The sequence below is a fragment of the Mercurialis annua genome, linkage group LG5 (assembly GCF_937616625.2).
Source record: "Mercurialis annua linkage group LG5, ddMerAnnu1.2, whole genome shotgun sequence".
In the NCBI taxonomy this organism is placed as follows: Eukaryota; Viridiplantae; Streptophyta; class Magnoliopsida; order Malpighiales; family Euphorbiaceae; genus Mercurialis; species Mercurialis annua.
The window spans coordinates 11,455,525-11,478,764 of record NC_065574.1 but is presented as its reverse complement, the minus strand read 5'-3'; the positions used below and the strand labels follow the sequence as shown (position 1 = coordinate 11,478,764).

At 27.9% G+C, this 23,240-nt stretch overlaps 1 protein-coding gene across 1 annotated transcript; it reads right to left on the bottom strand.

The window, feature by feature from the left end:
* Positions 1-19,094: 19,094 nt before the first annotated feature.
* LOC126681465 (uncharacterized) lies at positions 19,095-22,388 on the bottom strand. Its single transcript, XM_050377002.1, has 5 exons — positions 22,313-22,388; positions 21,849-22,213; positions 20,452-20,455; positions 19,458-19,701; positions 19,095-19,116 (listed from the first exon to the last, which is right to left on the bottom strand). Exons 1-5 carry the CDS (start codon positions 22,386-22,388, stop codon positions 19,095-19,097), a joined length of 711 nt encoding a protein of 236 aa, XP_050232959.1.
* Between the last annotated feature and the right edge of the window lie 852 nt (positions 22,389-23,240).

The following is a 23,240-nucleotide window of genomic DNA, read 5'->3' as shown; positions in this document are numbered from 1 at the left end:
AATTTTTATCCTCTAAATTTAGGTATTATATCATCATAATTGATTGAAGTTATATTTCATAATTAAACAAATTTTAATATGCATAAAATAAGATTACTTCAATAATAATATTTGATTTTTTTATTAAAATCAAGTCGACTCGACCTCAAATAGTTCGAATGTTATTCGAATTCAACCTCTCGGATATTACTTGGACACAAGCTCGAGCTTAAAATTTTAAACTCATTCGAGTTCAAATGCAAGTTTATATAACACATTCATGTTCGAGATTGATATAACTTAGGTTAGGCCCGGTCTGTTTAAATTATGTAAAACTAGTCAAACTTAATATGAACTACTTAATTCTCAAGGCAGTAGTCCTATCATCTCATGCTCTTTAATAACATTTGAATTATATATACAAAAATGATAACAAATAGTTGTTTCCTTTTTGAAGAGATAATTTTGTGATATTTTCAGTTGTAGTAGGCTCTTTCGGGCCATTTTGGAGTCAAAATATTTCGGGCCGAATGGATTTTTTCATAATAATTCGCCAAACAGATCATCATCAACACAACGTTTTCTTTATGCATTGATTCAAAATTAAATTTGTAATATTTGAGTCAATTTTGTTCATGATTTTTTTTATAAATTTTATTTTTAAAAAGGCTAATTATTTAAAAAAAACTCCACCTTTAATTTTTTTTTTCGTTTATACCATGACTTAAAAAACTTATCACATATACCCTTGACGTTGTCATTATATTTCACCTCTACCCCAAATTTCAAAAAAAAAGATGATTTATTGAAAACAACTAAATATAAGAATTATTTTATATCTTTTTCTATTAAAAAAATACAAACAAATACTTCATCTTTAAAAACGTTGAAATAAATCTTAAAATTAATTAATTTTTTTGATTTAAATAAAATAAAATAAATAAGATATTTTTTATTAATTACAACCTACAATCATACTCCAATTTAAAAAACCGCGAATATTTTTATTTAAAAAAAATCGATTTTCATAACCATCGACGCCGGGAAAGGAGGAGCAAACAGGAACAACGTGTTCCTCCATGGAAAGGAGGAACATATCTGTTCCTCCTTTCCAAGGAGGAACACGCTGTTCCTCCATGGAAGGAGGAACACTGTGCCTCCTTCCATGAAAGGAGGACGACGGTTCCTCCTTCCGAAGGAGGACTGTGGCGGTGGGCGAAAAATTATTTTTTTTAAAAAAATTAATTTAATTTTGTTTAAAGAGTTTTTTTACGGTTTATAATTTTGATAGTGGGTTTTTAAATCGGAGTACGGTTGTAGGTCAGGAATAATTAAATAATTATAATTAATTGATTTTATTAAAGAAGAAGGTGTTTTTGTATAATTAATAACATTGACGTGTAATTAGAATATATGCTAAAATGATGGACTATTTTAAACTTTTTTTAAATGAAAAGAGGTAAATTTAATACCTCGAGGGTAGAGGTGAAACATAAAGATACGGTCATGAGTATATGTAACAATTTTCCTAAGTCAGGGTATAAACGAAAAAAAAATTAAAGGTGAGGATCTTTTAAATAATTAATCCTTTTAAAAATTGTATTTGAACTAATTAAAAATTTCGAAAACAAATTTAATTTTTAGTAGAGGTATATTGTATTTTAGCTATATTTATTTAATTAACAAAATAAACTAAAACTAATAATTCAATACTTAAATATAAAGAACTACTTAAACTATTATATAACAACAAAAATACTAATGATCATGACTCATGAACAGCATATTAATTATTTATAAAAAAAACTTGATATTATTAAATTAATATTAATATTTATTTTATTGATCATAAATTATTCACACTTATTTAAGGGAATTTTATATACTCTATTTTTTAAAAATAATTATAAATAAAGAAAAAATTACTTAATTTAAAATAACCTAGAAATGTTTTCCAAAAATACTAAATTTGATCAACGGACTACCATCGATCACTTTCGGTTCACCATCAATGACCACCGCCACCATCGACTACCACCACTGGTCGCCAAACTCCAACCAATTTTTAGTGACAGCTCACCAGAGTTTAATGTAAATTTTGATATCATATTACTAGTCATTTAGGTGGATCTTACATTATTATATTTATATCAACAATCATTTTAAAAGAACCAAATAAATTTATTTAAATTTTATACTATCATAATGAAATCATTTTTTTTTAAATCAACATAGTGATCTTTGTATAACTCGGAATAAAAACTGTTGAAGTGTAAGATGCAGGATAAATTTGTAGATCTGACAAAAAAAAAATGGCATATGCTAAATATATAAGCGATTTAGTCGTAGATCCGCCTTACAAGCCTATAAAAGGGTGAAATCAAATAATTGCGCTGGAGTTAAATACAAACTTGATTCTTCAAGAAATCCGCATCTGGTAAACATGAAACGTAACAAAAACTGCTGAAATCAATATAGATCTGCAACAAACAAGTGTAAACCATAACAAAAAACTTGAATAAATCAAGAAACAATATAAAATAAGATTCATCTAGAATCAAGACAGGTGATCGCTCAGAACGGTTAGATCTTGATCAAACCCGGAAAACAACAACACTAATTCACAATAAACAGAGAAACATCAAAATGATAAGACATACCATAAAACACCCAAATCCTTAAAACTCGAATATTTTATTTAAATAATTGATAAATTATAGACCGATGGGCGAAAAAACGATGATCGGCCGGTTAAACCGGAGATCACCGTCCCTTTAGGAAGACCTGCCTATGATATCATTTAGATAGGCGGATTTTACATGAATTTTATGTTTATGTTCTTTTGTGGTGGGTCTTTAATGGTAACCTAATGATATTTTGATCTACAGTACGCAATAATTAAGAGGGTGGAGAAGCAGCTCTCCCATCAATAAAAAATAAAAAAATTAAGAAAAATATATTTGTACATCTATAGAACTTAAACTGATAAATATTGCCAAAATAAAAAATCAATCTTTCTTTCTCTAAAATTTATTCTCTCCATTTTCTCTAAAAAAACTTTCATCTTCTTCACTTCTTTGAGGGTGGGAGGAGATGATCTTTCCGGCTAGTCGGAAAATCATCTTCTCTCCGCCCATAATACTTATTATTATAAATCTATTATTTCTTTTAATAAGTTCTTGTTAAAATTTTGATTTTGATTTGAGTCTTTATTTTTATTTTGTTCATGTTTAAAGAATAATAAAATCTTTTATATCCTCATTTGTTAATGTTTTTTAGATCCTCAAGAAACATTTAGTGTTTGTTTGAACTTTAAATTTAAATTCTTATAGATCTAATAAATGGTGAGGTTGGGGATCTATCTTTTTAGGATCTAAATGAAGATGGAGATCGGAAATAGTAGGCTTCAATGGATCAAGCGGTTCGACGGACAAATCAGAAAAAGAAATTATCTAATATTGCTCAACGAAATTGTTGAGTTTAAATTTCGGGACTCAAGTTTAGATTTTTTTCTATTTTTTTAATTTTTTATAGCTTGTATTTGAATTGTTGCTTATTATTTACTATCTTAAAATTAGAAAGATTATATATATGACTTTCATTTGTTGTAATTTAATCTTTATCAATGATTCTAATTTAAAAAATAAAACATAAACTGATAAATTATATCTAAAAATGAAAAATTTATTTCTATTTTGATCATTAAACAATAATTAAAATATTAATTTAAAAAATAAAATATTGTTTTCGTCAAAATAAAATATTAATTCAAAATTTCAGATATTAAAACAACGGTCGGAGATTTTTTTATTGTATTTTGGATCAGATAATGACGAATTTGTCTTCATGCAGAAGTTAAGCTGGCATGTTGCGGGCAAGTAAGGAATGGCCGTACATTTTAACCAAAATATCAGAAGATAAAAGCATTATGGGTCCAGATCTTGACTTACCTATCACCCCTTGCTTTTTCTCTTTCATTTTCATCAACCATTCATAGATAGTGCTATAATTATGCACATACACTTTTAATTAATTTAATTTTGGCTCACCATGTTTTGAAAAGGCACTATTCCTTTTTAATTTTTATGTGCGAACCAAGGGTTAATCCACCCTCTAAATTTGATACAAAATACCAAAAATATCAAAATTCTGTGTATATATTATTTTGGATCAATTCACTCCCTCTTTGCATGATCCAAAATGATAAAGGTACAGATTTGTTTTTGACCATTCTCTTTGGAGTAATTATTTTAATATCATGTGCCAAATTCAAAGGAGCGATTTGGTCTTTTTAAAAAATAAAATAAAAAATTTTATTAAAAAAAAGCCAATTGATCTAAATTTTATGACTGAAAGGACATATAAACAAACGAGGAAACACAATAAAAGTTTATTTAGCATGTTGAAAACTTTTATAAACATGGCTCTTAATTAAACTAAAACATTCATTTGCTATCAAACTCATGATATTGCAAGGAAAAATAGAAGGTATTCATAACAAACTTTGAATCAAAAGAAATTAAATTAGCTTCTATTGTCAGAACAATATCATCTCTAATCGAACCTACTTTTTGATATATCAAAATTTTTGATATGTCATTTTCAAAAAGTGGTTTATTTGTAATTAGTATAAAAAAGAAAGTAAGGTGGTCCGTTTTCAATGGATAATTCTTTCTAGACGAAGAAAATGAGAATTTCGTTTTCAGGGAAATCAAAATTCAACTAAATGTTTTGATAATAATTACACACCATGTGTAGGTTGTGCATATCTAAAAGTATTAGCATCTTTACACATATTCCATTACCATGATCCTCTATCAGACCAATACATTGTAGAACACAACAGTAGAAGGACCGAGTTTGTCACGATCCGAATTTTTGGACAGAGACGGTGCTAGAAAATGGGGTGATAGCTCCGATATTCATAGTAAACTTAAAAATCTCTACAATTTTTTTAATACTTAAACGTCAAATAACCACGGCATAACAACTGTTGTAAAAGGAAACATCGAGGTTAAACCTGTCAATATTATAATATCAATCTCACAACACATACAACATTTTAAACATCGTAAGTGTATGTATCAAAATGTTATCAGAGTTCGATGAGCTTATAGACTAAGTCTATAGCAAACAATAAAATATAGTTCTAATACTAGTAATACTACGGTGCTAGATTTAAAATATTATTTTTCATATACTTTTCAAAATCACACTTTCGAAACAAGATATGGAAGTCCACTCAAGCAATTGTTTATGAACTTGTAAAAATATTTGGAAACAACAGATCAGTGAAAACTGAGTGAGTTCATATAATATATATAAACATTATATACTATAAACATTTTATGCATATGCAGCCAATTACGAATCCCAAATGAAATCCTAATTCCAAATTCCAAACACTGTTCTCATATGGTATATAAACTGAATATATAAATACGTATATCACAAATCATTGTATTCCTTATAGCACGGTCCCGAGATATTTATAGCTCTACCAAGTTAACCGTCTTATGGTGCGGTATCGAGCGATTCTCAACTCTACCGAGTTAACAGTTCACGATTTTTTAATGTCAAGTTATGAGTCCCCAGAAATTCATAACTCTTACCGAGTTAACTCATTAGATATAGGTTCCAGGAGTTTTACTCTACCGAGATCCCAAGGTCGAGAGCCTCTGCCGAGTTAACCTTGTATCTAATATTTTATATCCTCCTTTTTCTTTTTTACTCACTTTATAAATATATAGAGCTCATATTATTATCGGCGCGTATACAGTTCTGTTTACGCCCAATATGTAGCACGATTAATCAGATCTATATTAGTTTCAAACTATTGTATGTAATGGGAAAATTCATTTTTTTAACATTGAAGTCACCATCAAATAATAACGCAAAATACAATAATATTTGGCGGAGCACACAATTGTAAAATAATGATTTTAATTGTTGCATAGATCTAAGTCGCTTTAATCGCGAAACTCAGCATCTTCACCTGATAAGATTGTTCTTAAGTTATAATAGATTAGATCTAATTTAACAAAGACCCTACCCTATAAATAATATTTAGAACTATACCAAATATTGGTCAAGAGGGGTATTTATCAAACCAAAAGCAAAATAAACTATAAAAATAATATAATAAACAATAAATAAATATATAATGAAAATAAATATATTATATTAAATATTATATATATAATATAATAAATATACATAAATTTTATAATGTAAAAATTATATAGAAATAAATTATATTGGGCGTTGTAATAACGGGTTGGTCGTCTAATTGTCTAATATTATAAAAACTTGATATTGAAGTATTGAGTAGGTGGTTTTTATGAACAAAAGTGAAAAACTTGTCAGTTTTAAGAGAGTTTTTCAAAAGAGTTGCTATTGATCCTTTATCTTTGGCAGAAGGTACAAAAAAATATTTATAGTTTTCATAAAAGTACAAATCAGCCCTTTTATTTTTTTGAGGTATAATTAAGCCCTTTTTATTTTCAAAAAGAACAAATAACCCCTTTCATCCAGCATTATTAGAAACACTCGTGAATGGCTGACATGTCTCTCATAATCAAATAGGGAAAAAATTCAAAAAATAATTTTAATGTTTAAAATACTTACCGAAAAATTGAGGGGGTAAGTATCCCAAAAGTAAACTAAGAGGGTTTATTTGTTCGATTTTAAAATAACAAGGGTTTAATTGTTCAATTGTAAAAACACGAGGGTTTAATTGTGCTAAAAAAAATAAGAGGGCTTATTTGTACTTTTGAAAAAAAGTCGAGAGTTTTTTTGTACCTTCTGCCTTTATCTTTTATCTGCAACGTCAGAAATTATTGAGAAAAAAAAGTAGTTCCTACTTAAACTAAAATTTTGATTGTTTTACCTCTAGTTAGAGTGAAGCTATTAGCTTTTGTTCAATAATATTTTCAATCTTGTTCATATATTATCAACAATACAGAAAATTTTAGACATAATATCTTAAAAACACTTGATCTTTTAACCCCTTTTAAATTTTACCCTAACGTTGAAAATTAGTCAATTTTATCCTACTTGTATTTTCTCGTTTCAATTGTACCCTTTAAACATTAAATTGATCTTTTTTAATTTGAAAAATGTTCAAATGTTTTTTTTAAAATTGACTCTTTTTGTATTAAATTGATCTCGTATGAAATTGATCTTTATTTAAGAACTTTTTTGAATTTTTTTTCATATAAAAAAGTCAATTTAATGCTTAAGGGTAAAATTGAAACGAGAAAATGCGAAATAAGATAAATTTGACCAGTTTTTAACGTCAGAATAGGATTGAAAAAGGATAAAAGGTCAGGTGTTTTTATTGTATTAGGCCAAAAAGTTTATTAATATCTTAAATGTTTTAAAAGGAGGAAAAAAATCACTACAGACTACTAGAAAAAGTGACTTTTAGTAAAGATTTATGACAAGCACTATTAAAATTGAAGAAAACATATACCTTCCATAACGATTATTTTAATATCACTTATCAATAAAATTATTATACAACGATTAATAAAGTTATAAAATTATATTTTAATAATGACTTAATTTACATTATCTTTAAATATAAATATTTTATAAATATTAATCAAGACATTATAAAATATTTATTTTTTTCCAACGACTTAATTTATTTTATTTTTAAATATAATCATTTCACAATGATAAATAAATTTATGGCTAAAAGAAAGAAAGAAAAAGAATCTTCACATTGAAAAAATTAAAATTAAAATGTTGTAACATGATTATAAAAGAAAACTAGCTTTCACTATAAAAATAATATTTTTACTCTTATTATAACATGTCAATAAAAAATTAAAATAAATTCTAATAATATCTAAATTAAAAATAAAATTGTATTTCATATTAAGTAATAATTTTTTTGATGAATATTAAAATAATAATTAATATTATATTTTTTAACAACAATTATTTGTGGCTGCTAATATCCTTTTTAAGTTAAATTTTATATTTTTGTAAAACGATTAGCATCGACTAACGTTAAAAAGTCGTTATAAAAAATATTATAGAATGCCAACATGAACAACTATTTTATGGTTGTTAAAAAAGTTTAGCAACCATTTCCAAATTTTCATAGATACATTGAATGGTGATTTGCTCCTTAAAATACCCTTCAATGTTAGCAATTGTAGGTGCTTGTGTATTTAAATATTGATGTTTTTGCTGGATCAATATAAGAAATATCAGGACATTTGTAATTAAGGTCAAACAAAAATTGTTAAGGAATACAAGTAGATTTTTTTTTTTTTTTGCAAATTGCGATTTGCAAGTGGTTTATTAATAATCCAATAGCAACAAATGATAAGACATGAGAGTTGTTTAATGAGTTGTGATAAGTCAGGCAGCATATGGATTGATAACCCACGGTTGCTATAGACTGATAAGTCACATGACATGATTCCTTTGTTGTCTACAAATTGAATTTTGTTTCTTTGGACTTTATAAAGTTAAACTTTCGTTTAACTTATATGCTGTAGTATCTGATTTTTTTTTTTTAAAACTAGTTGTTTGTAAAACTTGATTATTTATTCAAGTTCGGTACATATGCTAATACGGATATATATTATTTTACATTTGTTTAATTGGTTCAATTAATTTTTTTAGATTTAATCACAATAAAATGTCAAATGTATGTGGGAGAGGTTAGTTATGGTCAAACGTTTAAAAATCGACACAAATAGACATTTTTTACTATCTCGGATTCTTTTATAGCCATTGGAAAATCAAACAGGATTTTATTGCCACCATGACAACCATATTCTTGCCAATATCAAAAATTGTTGACATGCGTGGCAACATTTCTAACCAAACCACATGACTCGACCAAATCAAAACCCAACCTTTAAATCAAACTAATATTATATTTACTGTATAATTATAAAAAAATTTAAGCATAATTAACATAGATAATTAATAATTTCATTTTAAAATAAAATTTATCCGAAAATTTTAATTCGGATCCTTTGAGCATTCCACTCCGACCGACTTCTCCATTAAAGGAGAAGACGAGCTCGGTCTTCTCCTTTAATGGAGAAGACTATATCTTGGTCTTCTCAATTGAAGAAGAAGACCCGGCAGCTGGGTCTTCTCCTCCAATGAAAAAGACAAGTAGCTCAATTTTCTTCATTGAAGGAGAAAATCGAGCTACAAATTCTTCACTTAACCTAATTTCTGAACAGTTGTCATCCACACGCCATCTCTGATGCATGACATGTCTTATAAAGCGCCATAATCTAGGCAACTGAATTTAACCTAATTTCTGACAGGCGGAACCAATGTCTATTTAATAATTTATAAATACGAATACACTAACACGTAAATAAACATATGATATATTGGAGGGGGGGGGGGGGGCTAGTGATAATGTAATGGGGCGAAGCATCCACAACCACCTAATGTATCACTAGATCCAACAATAATATGAGTATAATATGAGTAGACAGTGAGAAATTGTGATACTGTAATACGATAAGTATCTGGTAGCGACATATACCTGATAAATTTGTTTTTTTTTGTTGGGTAGTCTATCTCTATCAACCAATTGGATAGTCACTAAAACAACTATAGCCAAATAACATAATAGAGAGAGACTATACGAAATGGTATCTCCATATATCAGTATACACTTATTTAATGACACACTTAAAAAACACCATAAAAGATGGTGTAACAGAATTTACCGCATCACACAAAAATATATATGTGTAGCGTTCCAACTGGCATATACAGCTCAACAAACCATTTAAGGGAACATTGAAAAATATAACAATTATTAAAATAGCTTCTATCAATCACCTGAAGGACAAATCTAGTGTTCTTTAACTCATTCTATGTTACATTACTTTCTTTTCTCTTTTTCCTCTTTTACTGCAAACTGATTTAGATGTTGGAGTGCCGAAAATCCCCTTCGATGTTCTCTCAATCTATATCTTCGTATTTTCAGACGACTCGTCATCTTTCTGCCGTATTTTGGAGTTGGCAATTTATGTGAAATTATAATAAAAACAATTACGTGATAAATTGCATGTAATATTTTGTATTCATACTCTTTATTTTATCTTAAAAATCAACCAAAGTCCTGATTAGTGGTTGATGTTGTGTGTAATCTTTGCGTATTTATATTGATGTCCGACCGGGATGAAACTTGCCGTGGTAGACTGAATATTTTAATCGTACCTTTTCCTTTGTTTTCTACAATATTCCAAACTAGTCGTAAACCCGCGCATCTGCGCGAAATCTAATTAATATTTAATTGAAATAATAATTTTCAATAAATCCTACAAATAATGACAAAACGCTAATTTGTAAATTAATAAAATAAAATAAAAGTTAATTATTATATTGCTTATAATTAATTATTTTAAAATATTATATAACTATAGTATAATTTTTACATTAAATTTTCTTAAAATTTTGTGTGTTAAAGTTTTATTTTCATCTCTCTAATAAACTTTTGTTTCTTAACAAATTCCCCTCTAACTACTTCTTATAATTAAATGTAGACCGAGAACCATAACTTTTCATCCTTTATGATATTCATTAAAACTTATCGTATGATATTGATATATTTTTTTGGAAAACACAATCGATGTTCTTTTTCTATTATAAAATATGTGCGCGGTAATGCATAGGCAAAAATTGCATTATTATTTTCTCTTACATAAAACTTTTTAAATTACGAAATTCTTATTCTAATTATAATTCAAAATAACGCTGATATCAGGGGAGCGTTTGGGGAAAAAATCGAACCTACAATTTAATAAAATTACTACGTAATGCTTATTATAATATTTGAGTTATATCTCATTGGTTGATAGTGATTGATTAATAAAATATAAAGTTGCAATCTATAGATTACGTTGTAACAATAAATTTATAAAACTATTAACATAACAATAACCTTTTCTTTAATTGCCGGGCTACCGTCGGTACATGATAAAACAACATGCAGTACGGATAAAAACAAAATGATGTAAGAAAACTGAAAACTTTATCAATACGGATCATATGCAACAAAAAACATAGATCAATATTATAAACATGTACTAATCATAAAATTATCTATGTCATTCAAGCAATGTATATTAACTCGCCAAATGACCAATTTCTATTTCAACATATATAAAAAATTCTGACCCCTTACAGATTTTCATTATTGTTAATTATAAAATTTTACATTTTTTTTAATTGTTAATTAAATGTAATCATATTAAGGGTAATTCCATTAATTACTAATTTAGACGATTAAACATGGAGACCCATCTAAATAAATAGTAGATATTTGTGTGTGGATAAGAAATTATAGTGAACTAAATCATCTATATCATTTCAACGCTCATATGCGAATTGAATCATGACTTTTTAGCTCTAATTAGCCAAAGGAGCATTTAACACTTTTCAACTCAAATTCAGTGACAAATGAAGTATAAGAGATCATATTTGGACTAATAATAACACCAGTAAAAGAATTTATAAGAATAGAAATCATTCTAACGATTTTTTATATGTTGCATCAGCTAAATTTGGCGGAAATATTTCCACTATTTTTTGTTGCAACTACAAATACCAATTTGCCTTGCCATAAACAAATGGTCCATCTCTTTTTCTAAAAAAATCATTAATCAGTAGCAGTAGGATTTCTATCTACATATATTTTTCGATACTGTTTGCAACAGTTTTTAAAATAATTATAAATAAAATTGAATATTATTATATATACGTACATTGATGATTAAATGTTGTGTCTATAAAAAATTCTCTTATCAATCCCAAAACCTCCACACTGTTCTTCTTTGTACTATATTTACCAAACAAAGCAAGTCTTATTTTTTAAAATATGCATTAAAGTGAATAAGGATAATAAATAGATAAAAACGAATAGTAATCACCTCGCCAGCGTGACAAGATTACGTATAGCCACTCTCTAATTTCAGAATTTTAAATATTTGTTGGAGAGTTTTTGTTTTCTAGATTTTATTTTTCAGCCAAAATAAATTGGCAGAGATCATAGAACAAAAACAATAGTGTACACAGTTTTATAAATTGTATAATTGAACAAAACAATAGAATATTCCAGGTTCTGTTTTCTTTTAAATTTAAGAAGTTAGTTTCAATTAGAAAGCTTAACTATTGGCTATTATCTTGTTGTTTGATTCTATCAATTAGACAGTTGACGTAAATTAAAACTGAATTACTTAAATTTGATAATAATTTAATTAAAATAAAATAAGTATTTTTAAAAAGTGGAACTAACGAAAAGACTTCTTTGATTCTCTCAATTATATAAGTAGAATTTATATGGGTTAATTACATATAAAATCACCACCTTTACACGAAATTGCAAAAATAACACGACCTTTAAATCGTGGCAATTCAGGGCACCACCTTTCATTTCTTTTCAAAAATAACACGGGCGCATTTTTAGTGGCATTTTTGCTGACGTGGCGTGACACGTGGCACTCTCATTGGGTGTCCAAGTCAGCAAAATTTTATCAAAAAACGTGCCCGTGTTGTTTTTGAAAAGAAATGAAAGGTGATGCCCTGAATTGACACGTTTTAAAGGTGGTGTTATTTTTGAAAATTCGTGTAAAGGTGGTGATTTTATATGTAATTAACCCAATTTATATTAATAGAAATTAAATTGAAATAGATAGTGTTTTACTTGAAAGTTATCACTTTCTCAACAACTAAATACTTATCTAAATTTAAATTAGATTAATTAGATTAAATAAATATTAAAATAATTAAATAAAAATAAGTGTTTTTAAAAGAATGGGAACTAATGAGAATGCTCTATTTGGTGAGAATCAATGAGAACTCTCCGTTGGTCCTCTCAATTATATAATATATAGATACCCAACTTGCGAGCCGCATTAGGCCTATTTAATTCTTATATTTGTTTTCGTAATCTTTGAAAAACAATAAAATCATTAAACAACTTCAAAATTGGTAATCAGACTTCATGTTGCAGATTTATTATTCTTTGTCTTATTATAGAAGAAACAGAGATATATTTTATAAAGGACATCAACATTAATTAATAAATTCTTAGTTCAAAATCATAAACTATTTTTTAATATGTAATAAATCAATTAGCAAGTGATAGTTGGACTGAATTATTGAAAAAGAGTACATGTTAAAAGTAAATTATATTTTTCCTTCCCTACAAATTGTTATCTTCCTTTTTCTCTAAAAACAAATCTTTTATCTTCTTCATCTTTTTGAGGGTGAAAAAAGATGATTTTTCCGGTTAAACAGAAATCATCTTCTCTCCGCTTATAATACTATTTAATATAGATCTATTGTTCTTGTTTAAATAAATTTTTAAAAATGTTTATTTGAAATTTCTTTTGATCTAGATTTTATTAAGTCTTATTATAGTGTTTGTTGGTTTCTCTTGATTTGATGATCGAAGGTATGTTGAAAATGGAAGTTTATATTTTCAGAATCTCTTTAAAGATGAAGATCGGAAAACATAAAATTTCAACGGATCTAATGATCTAAAGGTAACTTTTGGATCTAAATTGAAGATGAGACTTGAAAAGTTTAAACTTCAAAAATCAAGCGGTTTCAAGATCGTAATCTCAATATTTGAACCATTTATGTATTTGAATAACCTTTTGATGGTTGAAAAATTCTTATTCGATTGACTGTATTAAAACAGCTCGCATTATTATTCTAGAATAGTTTCTTTCAAGTTGATAAAAAACTATTCATTTATGTAATTTTTCATTATTATTAATGAAAATTTTAATCTTTGACCGAAAAAAGTAAATTACTCTAGAACTCCCACATATGTCATAACTCACACACACTTTCATCTCTCATGTTTGATAATCAAATGATACGGTTTTTCATATTTATTTCCGTCAACATTCTACTCTCTGTTTATTTTTGGTGTTAGCTAACCGAGTCCAAGAACTTAACTAAAATATTTTGATTTCAATTTAGTCCTTAAACTTATTCTGATACAAATGTAAATAAAAATTATAAATTAATGAAATTGAGTGGCTTAAAATATTTATTTTATTTAAATTTTACTTTTTTTATTTTGAATTTTTTTTAATATTAATTTTGTTTATTTTACTTCATTTAGTTTCTAAAACTAGAAAATTTAAACTAAAAATTATTTTAATTTTTTTAATAAATATTAAAAATTAAATTGAAGTCGTTTAACTAACTAAATCTTATAATAATGTGATTTAAATTTCTAGATATGAAAATAATAGTTAAAGGATTAAATTAAAATTTAATTTTTTTAATTTTTCCTTTTATTTAGTTGACTAACACCAAAAATGGACTGAAAAACTAAACTGTTGATAGAAATAAAAATGGAGTATCATATCATTTAATTTTCAAATAGGACTAGGAGAGACAAAACTATGAATTACGACATATGTGAGGGGTCTCAAAATAATTTACTTAAGTATTAATTATTATTTTATTTTATTTTTGTCTATAGTTTATTTTATCTAAAATAGTTTATTAAGATAATATGATAGTAGATCGGATGGTATAATAAGTGTAAATCTCCTTTAATCAATTTGTTCTATCTTACAAAGTATATTGATTTTTTTTTAATTTGTATTGATTATTTCATCATTTTTAGCATAGAATTATAACCCATATATTGTTCTTTTTTTAGTAGTTCAATTTTTTTACTATTAATTAATTTTCACAGAACTTAGTGAATATAAATTATCATTTCAATAGATTATAGTTAGAAATAAAATAATAATAAATAAATAAATAAACAAGACTATATTGTTAAAAATATAGTAATATTATTCAAACTATTTATACTGTCTTGATGTAATGTCTTAGGTGTTTGCAAAATAAAAAAACAATAGGAATTTTCAAAAATATAATTAGTTGGCCTATTTTTTTTTTGTGACTACACATCAAATGTCAAAACCCAACTATACGGCGGCGATACATTTATGTGGGTAATTTCACTTTCACTTTCAATGACAGGGTATTTTCTGTTTTTATTTAAAGGATGACAATTATTCAGTGAACTAGAATTGTGATTTTTATGAACAACAATGATTCATTGATCGTACATATTTTGTCACCAAAAGAGATCCATGTGCACGGATCATTCCGCATAAACTATTTATGTGAATGGATATATATTTATATATTGATTGAACTTTTTTATTTATCACTAATGGATTTCATATGAAATCTAACATAATATCATAGTCGTATCCATTTATACAATTGAAATTTACTCTGGCCACGCAATGTATAAGAAAATTGGTTGCTCGTTTGGTCATGCTATGCGTGAGAAAAATGTTAAAAGTGATACCCTACGGGCTACGGTGAAAGGAAGTGTTAAGAGTGAAATTATCCATTATATTGGTGGCTCTCTTCACTTACAACGGTTAGTTTTAAGTGGAACCTTACACACACAAAGCAGGTATATGTAAATTTATTGATATTTTTTTGTAAATTTATGATAAGTTATTTAATTTTCAATCAAAACAAATAATTCTATCATAAATGATTTCAACCAAAAACGCTATTAACATAAGAAATTTTATTATATACATAACTTGTACCTCTAATCAAAAATCAAACAGGACATGAAAATCAGTACAGTCCTTACTTATTTTCAACGTGCATGAATCTGTAAAATAATTTTAGAGAAAAAAAGTGGAACAATTATCAGGAGCCAGAAGCTCGATTACGACAAGTTTTTTTTTTCTTTGAGATTACGACAAGTTTGTCCTAATAAAAAAGTTAGCTGGCCTGTTGCAGACAATTAATGAGTGGCCGGCCGTACACATATGAGCGTAAAAGATCAGAAACTTGAAAGCAAATCTCAACCACTTATATATATATCGTCCGCTTGCCTTATCACTTTACACTGAAAAATTAGATCTATATCTCTAAAATATATGACTTAGTACTAATTTTATAATATTATTAATTAAATTTCAGTTGAATTGTAATAAGAGTTATAAAAATATTTAAATAAGAGATAATTTTTTACTAAAAAAATCATATTAAATGATTAAATTAGAATATACATGATTTCTGGAGTTTGTCATAAACATTTAGTTTTTTATTTATATTTTTCATCATTTAAATATATAAAACAAAGTTTTCTTAGAACTTTAGTTATTTTCATTCAATACATGTAAGTAACTAATTTAGCTTATTTTAATTAATTAATTTTATTTGAATTTTCTCAAACTCATATATTAATTTATTTAATTAAAATGTAAGAATCGCAGAGATGAGAAATCCACTGAAAAAACGCGACAACGAGAAAACCACGACGGAAAATTCACCAGAAAATGCGCGACATCTAGATGAAAGAAAACGATGTGCGACGGAAGTAGACGAACGAAAGACAAAGTTGAGAGAAGTAGATGAATAAAAGATAAACAAAAGGAATAGAGAATTTTGGGAGGAAAAAAAGTAGAGAGAGGGAGAGAGAAGTGCGGTTGTGTGATAAAAATGACATAAAATAAGTGTGGCCTTCTAGGCTTCTATATATAATATGGTATTTTTGTAAATATATTTATTAAAAGGGTAGCGACAATAATATTAAAAAATGGATGAAAAATGTATAAATAAGTTTAAAATTTGGTATTTTAAAAATAATCTCTATTTTATACCCTAGGTTGCTGTCAATATAATGTTATATTTTATGATCAAACGGGTAAAAGAAACAAAATGCGAGCGTTTTTTATCCAAAACTCACATATCCCGATTTTAAAGGACAAAATGTGCCTTTATTAAATCTACAAAGTATCAATTTTATACAAAATTAAATAATATAAATTTCTAAAGTTAAAAGCCTAAGTGCAATGAAGATCACTCACAAATTAGATTTTCTCTTTTAATTTATGTCTACATAATAATAAGTTCAAAACTAGTGATGATTTATTTTTTTCCTAATTGTCCCAAAAATTTATGAACATACTAGCAAGAAAATCAAATTATCTAATAACTCAAAACAATATCTAGAAAAACAATGGATTAAAAAATATAGGAAAAGAATCTAAAATTAACCAAAATTAAACTGATTTATTTTTGGTTTACTTTCAGTAAAATTTTGAGTTAGTTTACTTTCTGTTTGAATTTAGTAAACTGAAATTAAAAACCAAAATTTAACTAAATTTTTGGGGTTTATTTATGTTTTACTTTCGGTTTACTTTTAATATTAGTATATGCTGAAAATACACAAAAAATACTAAATCGGAAAAACACAAAAAAAAATCAAGAAAACACTTAAAGATACACCTAATATACACTTTAAAAACACTCATACATAACAGTTAATAAAAATAAATAAAATACCGAAAAATACAAAAAATATGCTGAAAAAGCACCAAATAAACACTTAAAAAACACCTAAAATTAAGAACACTCATAAATAATGGTCACCAAAATCAATAGTCTACAAATCAACAGTAAGCATACCACGTGTTGACCTTCACCTGTTGAAAATTTTCTAGCCAAATTTCGGCGACCGGTCACTAGAAGCTGGCGGTATATTTTTGATGTTTTTCTGGCAGTTCAAGTGTTTTTAAATATAATATTTTTATAAATAAAAGTTAAAAGAAAATAAAGCAGGATTAAATTGTTAAGTATAAAGTATAATCATTAAATTTTACAAAAAAAAATTAAATAAATTTTAAAAGAAGGTGAATATGGTTTTTAATTACTCACTCCGTCCCAAATTGATCGGCACTATTTTACTATTTTTTATCCTAAATTATAGGCGGTCATTTATTACTTAAATGACAAAATGACATAGATACTCTCATTAATTAAATTATATTACATTAAAAAGAGAGCAAACATCACGAAGAGGTAAAGTCAACACTACATTAAACAAGGATATGTGTGGTATGTTTTTATAAAATTACTCATTTTACATAGATTTGCTAAATTTTTTAATATTTATATTTATCCTAAACTGCCTATCAATATGGGACAGAGAGAGTATTAAACTGACTACTATTTCATTAAACAAACTTCGATATCAATTAGAATAATTTAAAAATATGCTCCTTATGTCCTATTTAAAAATTCCTATTATTAGTTTACACACAGTCTAAAAAATATAATATATATTTTCTTTATTTTCCCTTAATAATTGTGCATTTTTAAAAGATTTTTTTTTTTGAATTTATCACATTTAAGCTACAATTTATTGATATTTTCAATTTTTAATAATATAAGATATTTAGTGTTGGTCATATTAATACTAGATAAAAAAAAAGTTTAGAATTTTTTAATAACAATGGGGTCTAAATAGAGATAAGAAAACTTATTGAAGTCCAAAATAAAATTAAAAAATATGAGGATCCAAATGGTAACTTTGGCCTAGTTTAGAACATCAACTATTTAAAAAAATATTGGAATAAATAAATCAAAGTCTAAAGAGATAAATTCAAAAATAATAGACGTCAAAACAATAATGATATTCTTTTAAAATAACAAATCATGAGATGATGATGATTTTTGTTTTCTCGAAGCATTTTATAGGCAGTGTAATATATCAATCCATACTTGACCGACTTATCATAACTCCAATGCCTTATCATGTGCTTTGCTTTATATTGGGTTATGAATAAACCATTTACATCAGATTTTGTTTGAATGGAATTTTATAAATATCCATAAGGATCGGCAAAATCAAAACAAACAGAAATTTTACACAAGAAGTGATACACACTAAATGACTCATATAATTTTTTTATCTAAATCCGATACATAAAAAATTCATGAATTTATTCAATAAGATGTTAGAGAAATGAGAAAAAAGAGAAAATAATGAGAAAAGAGAGAAAATTGTGTTAGATTTTCTAACACCTCATTGAATAAGTGCATGAAAAATTCATGGATCATGTTTAGGTTAGAATTTCCTGTGACTCACCAAAGATTACGACTTTAAAAATTGGCAAAAGATCACAAAACCAAAAATAAAATACAATCAAATTTTTTAAAAGAAATCCAAACCGAAATAAATAAAACTTCTATTACAACTTCTAAAATAAAAAACTGTCTTGATAAAATAGTTATATAACTTACTTGAAGTTTTATTCTGAAAAATTCTATTGTTTTACACTTTCAAATCTGTCACACAATGAAAAATCAAAAAATTTGACATAACTTCAAGTAATTACCTCTCTGAATCATATTATGCTATTATAGAAAAAAATCTACAAAAAAAGGCATAATCCACATCATATCTAATTTCTGCAAAACGCTACACCAAATACTCCTAACAAACTCGCAATGAATAAATAAATGATCTTGATTTTCCACCACATTGCAAAAAGAACAACCACACTAATAATTGATCTTTTTACCAAAAAAAAAAAATCAGGAGTTAGGTCACTGTTATGAAGAGTAGTCCATAAAAAAAATACACGTGGACCTCGCAAATTGAATTGAACGGTATAACCACCACGGACCTTGCAAATCTCTCAGCCCTCACCCTATTCTCGGTATTAGTGTGCCCAACAGCCTTAGGCCCTGCTCGGTGACCAGCTCTCGCAATACCATTACCCTCCCTCTCTATCGGCACCAAACCAGCATATGAGAATGCCCTATCTCCCTCTCTAACTGTGAAGTCTGGAACACCAAGTCCATAACTAACAGCAGTTGAACCATGCAAATTGGCACTCACCTTAGTGAAAGCCTCGTTAACCCCAACAGCTGGAGACACATCACATGACGCAAATTATCGTGCATAAGAAGCAGATGCGTAGCTTCCATTTGTTGCATTCCAAATAATCTCATCCATTTGGTCTATTTTACATACTAACTGAGAAAAACAACTTTGAAAAGCTTGCATTAGCAACATCTCATTATCTCGCAATCTTCTCCTCCAACAACAACCCGTTTCCCAAACCTAAAAAATAAGAGTCTGTTTTTGATTGGAAAGATTGTAGAGACGAGGGAAAAGCAAGGAAGTCGGACCATTTTCCATATATTTATCATTCCAAATCGAAGTTGAAATTCCATTACCAATATTATACTTAATATTTGAAATAGAAACTCCCCACACTTTTTTTATCCAAACAACAAGATTTGCAAATTCCTTTCCAAGTGAATGAAAATTTCTTACTATCGCCATTAATGAGACATTCCCAACCATCTACCGAGGAGCAACTTGAACTAACATTGAACCAAAGCGAATCTCTATTATTCGGTATCAACTCCCAAATCCATTAAAATAATAGGCTTTAGTTTCCAACCTGCAGATTAGCGATATCCAAACCTCCCTTATCAAAATCTTGGTAAGTCTTCTAGGAAATCTTACAAAGCACACGAGAAGAGATATCACCCTTCAAGAGAAAACACTTCATGTATGACTCCAACTGCTTCCAAACCCCACTCGGCATATAATAGAGAGACATGAAATAAACTGGAACATTGAACAAAACAACCTTAATAAGGACTAACCTTCCTGTAAGAAAAAGTAAAGACCCCTTCTATAAAGTCAAACAAGATTTAAATCGCTCAACCATATGATCCCAAACTCAGAAGAAAGTTTTTGGGTAACTAGTGGAATCCCCAAATATTTAATCAGAAAACAGTCGATTTACAACCCACAGTCTGGGTAGTTAATAATAATTCAGACTCACTAACATTAATTCTCATAATAGAGTTTTTATGAAAATTAATAGTCAAGTCAGAGACAAGCTCATAATAATGCAGGATCCGAGTTAAGTTCTTTCATTGCTCCAAATCATAAGGAAGATATAATAAAGAATCATCCGCAAACTGATAAGAGTAGAAATACTCCTATTTTTGTGGACTTTTTAGTGTGTTTATTGCGTGTTTTTCATTTAATTCGAACTTGTTTAGTGCTTATTGTGGTGTGCAAGATTTTCAGGTGTGCATTGAAACCGATGGTTTTCATAGCTTAATGGAGCAATGTGGATTTATTTGAAAAATTGTAAGTGTCACGATGAGTTTCAAATCTTTTCGAAGAGAAAATGATGTTAGCACGTCGTGCCAAGACCTTGCACATCGTGCCAAATGTTCAAGAAATCATCCCAAGGACATAAGAAAATGCACGGTGGAGTAGAGACTTGTGTTTTAATTGAAACTTGAGAGAGTTGAATTGAAATAGACCGCTTAATTAACAACGTAGGAGTTAATAACAAGAGAGTGAGTTAACAATCACGTGTTCTTTAGGTTCGCTTTACAAACATCACTTATTTAATTAATTAGGTTAATTATAACTCGAGAGTGAGTAATTGCATTTTCTTTGATTAATTGCTTGTTTTTATCTGCAGCGACTTGAGAGAGAGCTATAAGTGCTTTAGAATAGCCTGAACCGTAATTCGACAACATAATCTATAGCCCATGAGATTGACAGCATAATGAAAATTAGTAATCCCTGATCTTCTCTACTATTGTTTAAACCCTAATTTTATTTCAGCTTTAAGAATTTCTATTTTAATTGTTATTTCAATCTTTTAGTTTAATTAATCCAACAAATTATCTTTTTGACTATTCAAATTGGGTGTTTTAGCTGGGTGTATTTAGTAATTTTTCATGTGGGTACGATATCCGGACTTCACAGTCTATATTACTTGTCGATTCCGTACACTTGCAGATTTTTACCAACACAAACTGAAGCCGAGAGATCGAGTCATGATTCTCTGCAAAATAATACCCTCTAATAAGCCCTATTTCATATGATATATCGAGAATGATTTTTAACCCCTCCGCAACAATAACAAATAGATAAGGCGAAATAGGGTCCCTTTGATGAACCCCTTTCCTAAAAAAAATCGGTTCCACTGGATTCCATTCACCAGAATAGAGGTAGTTGTGGTAGACAAACACACCTGTTTCACCTCTATCCATTTGACTGGAAAATTTATGCAAAGCAAAATAGAAAGCAAATAGTTCCAGTCAATGATGTCAAATTCCTTGTGGAAATCAAGTTTAAGAACCATAAATTTCTTCTTTCGCCTTATTGCCAAATGGACAAGCTTATTAGCAATCATAGAATACTCAAGAGTACTCCAACCTTTCAGGAAAGCATACAGACAATCTGAAACCACCTGACTGAATAGAGGAGCTAATATCAGTGAAAGAGTCTTCAAGAGGAGCTTGAAAACCCCATTTACCAAGCTGATAGGCTTGTAATCTTTAATATTGTCCGACCCCGTCACCTTCGGAACAAGAACCATAAAGGAAGAGTTAATACCTTTAGTTAAGAAATTAGACATATGGAAGTTTGCAAAAAAATTCCAGGAAAGCAGTCTTCATAAAGAACCAAGCACTCCTATAGAAATAGAAATTAAACCTGTCCGGACCTTGAGCCTTTCTTTCACCATAAGAAAAAGAGCAGCAAAACTTTCAGACTCAGAAAAAGGAACCATCTACGACTATGCCTGCACCTCAGAAATACGGTTAAAACCCAACCTGGAGAGATCAAACAACACACACTCATGCTGACTATAAAGAGATTTAAAGAAATTCCTTATGTGAAATCTGATGCTGTTAGGCTCAGAATAGATATTGCTTTCCACTTAGACAGAAGAAAACTCTTGCAACCGTAGAAATTAAAAATTTGTCAATGCAGGATCTGGAATGAGAATTTTGCCAAGTAAATAATCTGCCCTGAAGAGGTAAATCCAACATTTTCGAGTTATTGACAAACTCAAAAATGTGTAAAACAAAATCCACACAGACATTAGAACATTGACATTTGGGGTTTTGTTATAGCTTTTCCTTTCTATTCTTCTTCCTCTCCGATCTATGTTGATCATCTTCATTTGATCATTTCTAAAGCCTAAAACTCCTCACGCCAAAGCAACTCTGAAAGAAAAGAAAATAAGAATCTAATTTAGAGAAGTGTTTGAAACAAATCTTGGTCTGTATATGAACTGTTTGATGTTATGCTTCAAAGCATCTAACTTTTCAACTTGGTTTTTTAGTGTAATAGAGTATTTGCATTGTTTTTTAAACGTTTCTTTATATTCCCAGTCTAATTGGTTATTGCTTTTTAACAAATTGTTATTTACACTTTTCAGCAAATTTTTCTCGTTGTTGTCGTATTTATACAGCTTTTGGTGGTCTCGTGTTTGGCTATGATGTTGGAAAAATTGTTGAAATATGGAAAACTTATGGAATAACTCATTTTAAGATCTTTAAATTGTACCATTTTTGATTATTTTGTTATTAAACAAAATTTTATTCTTATCCGATCCTTCAAATTAGCAAAAACTCAT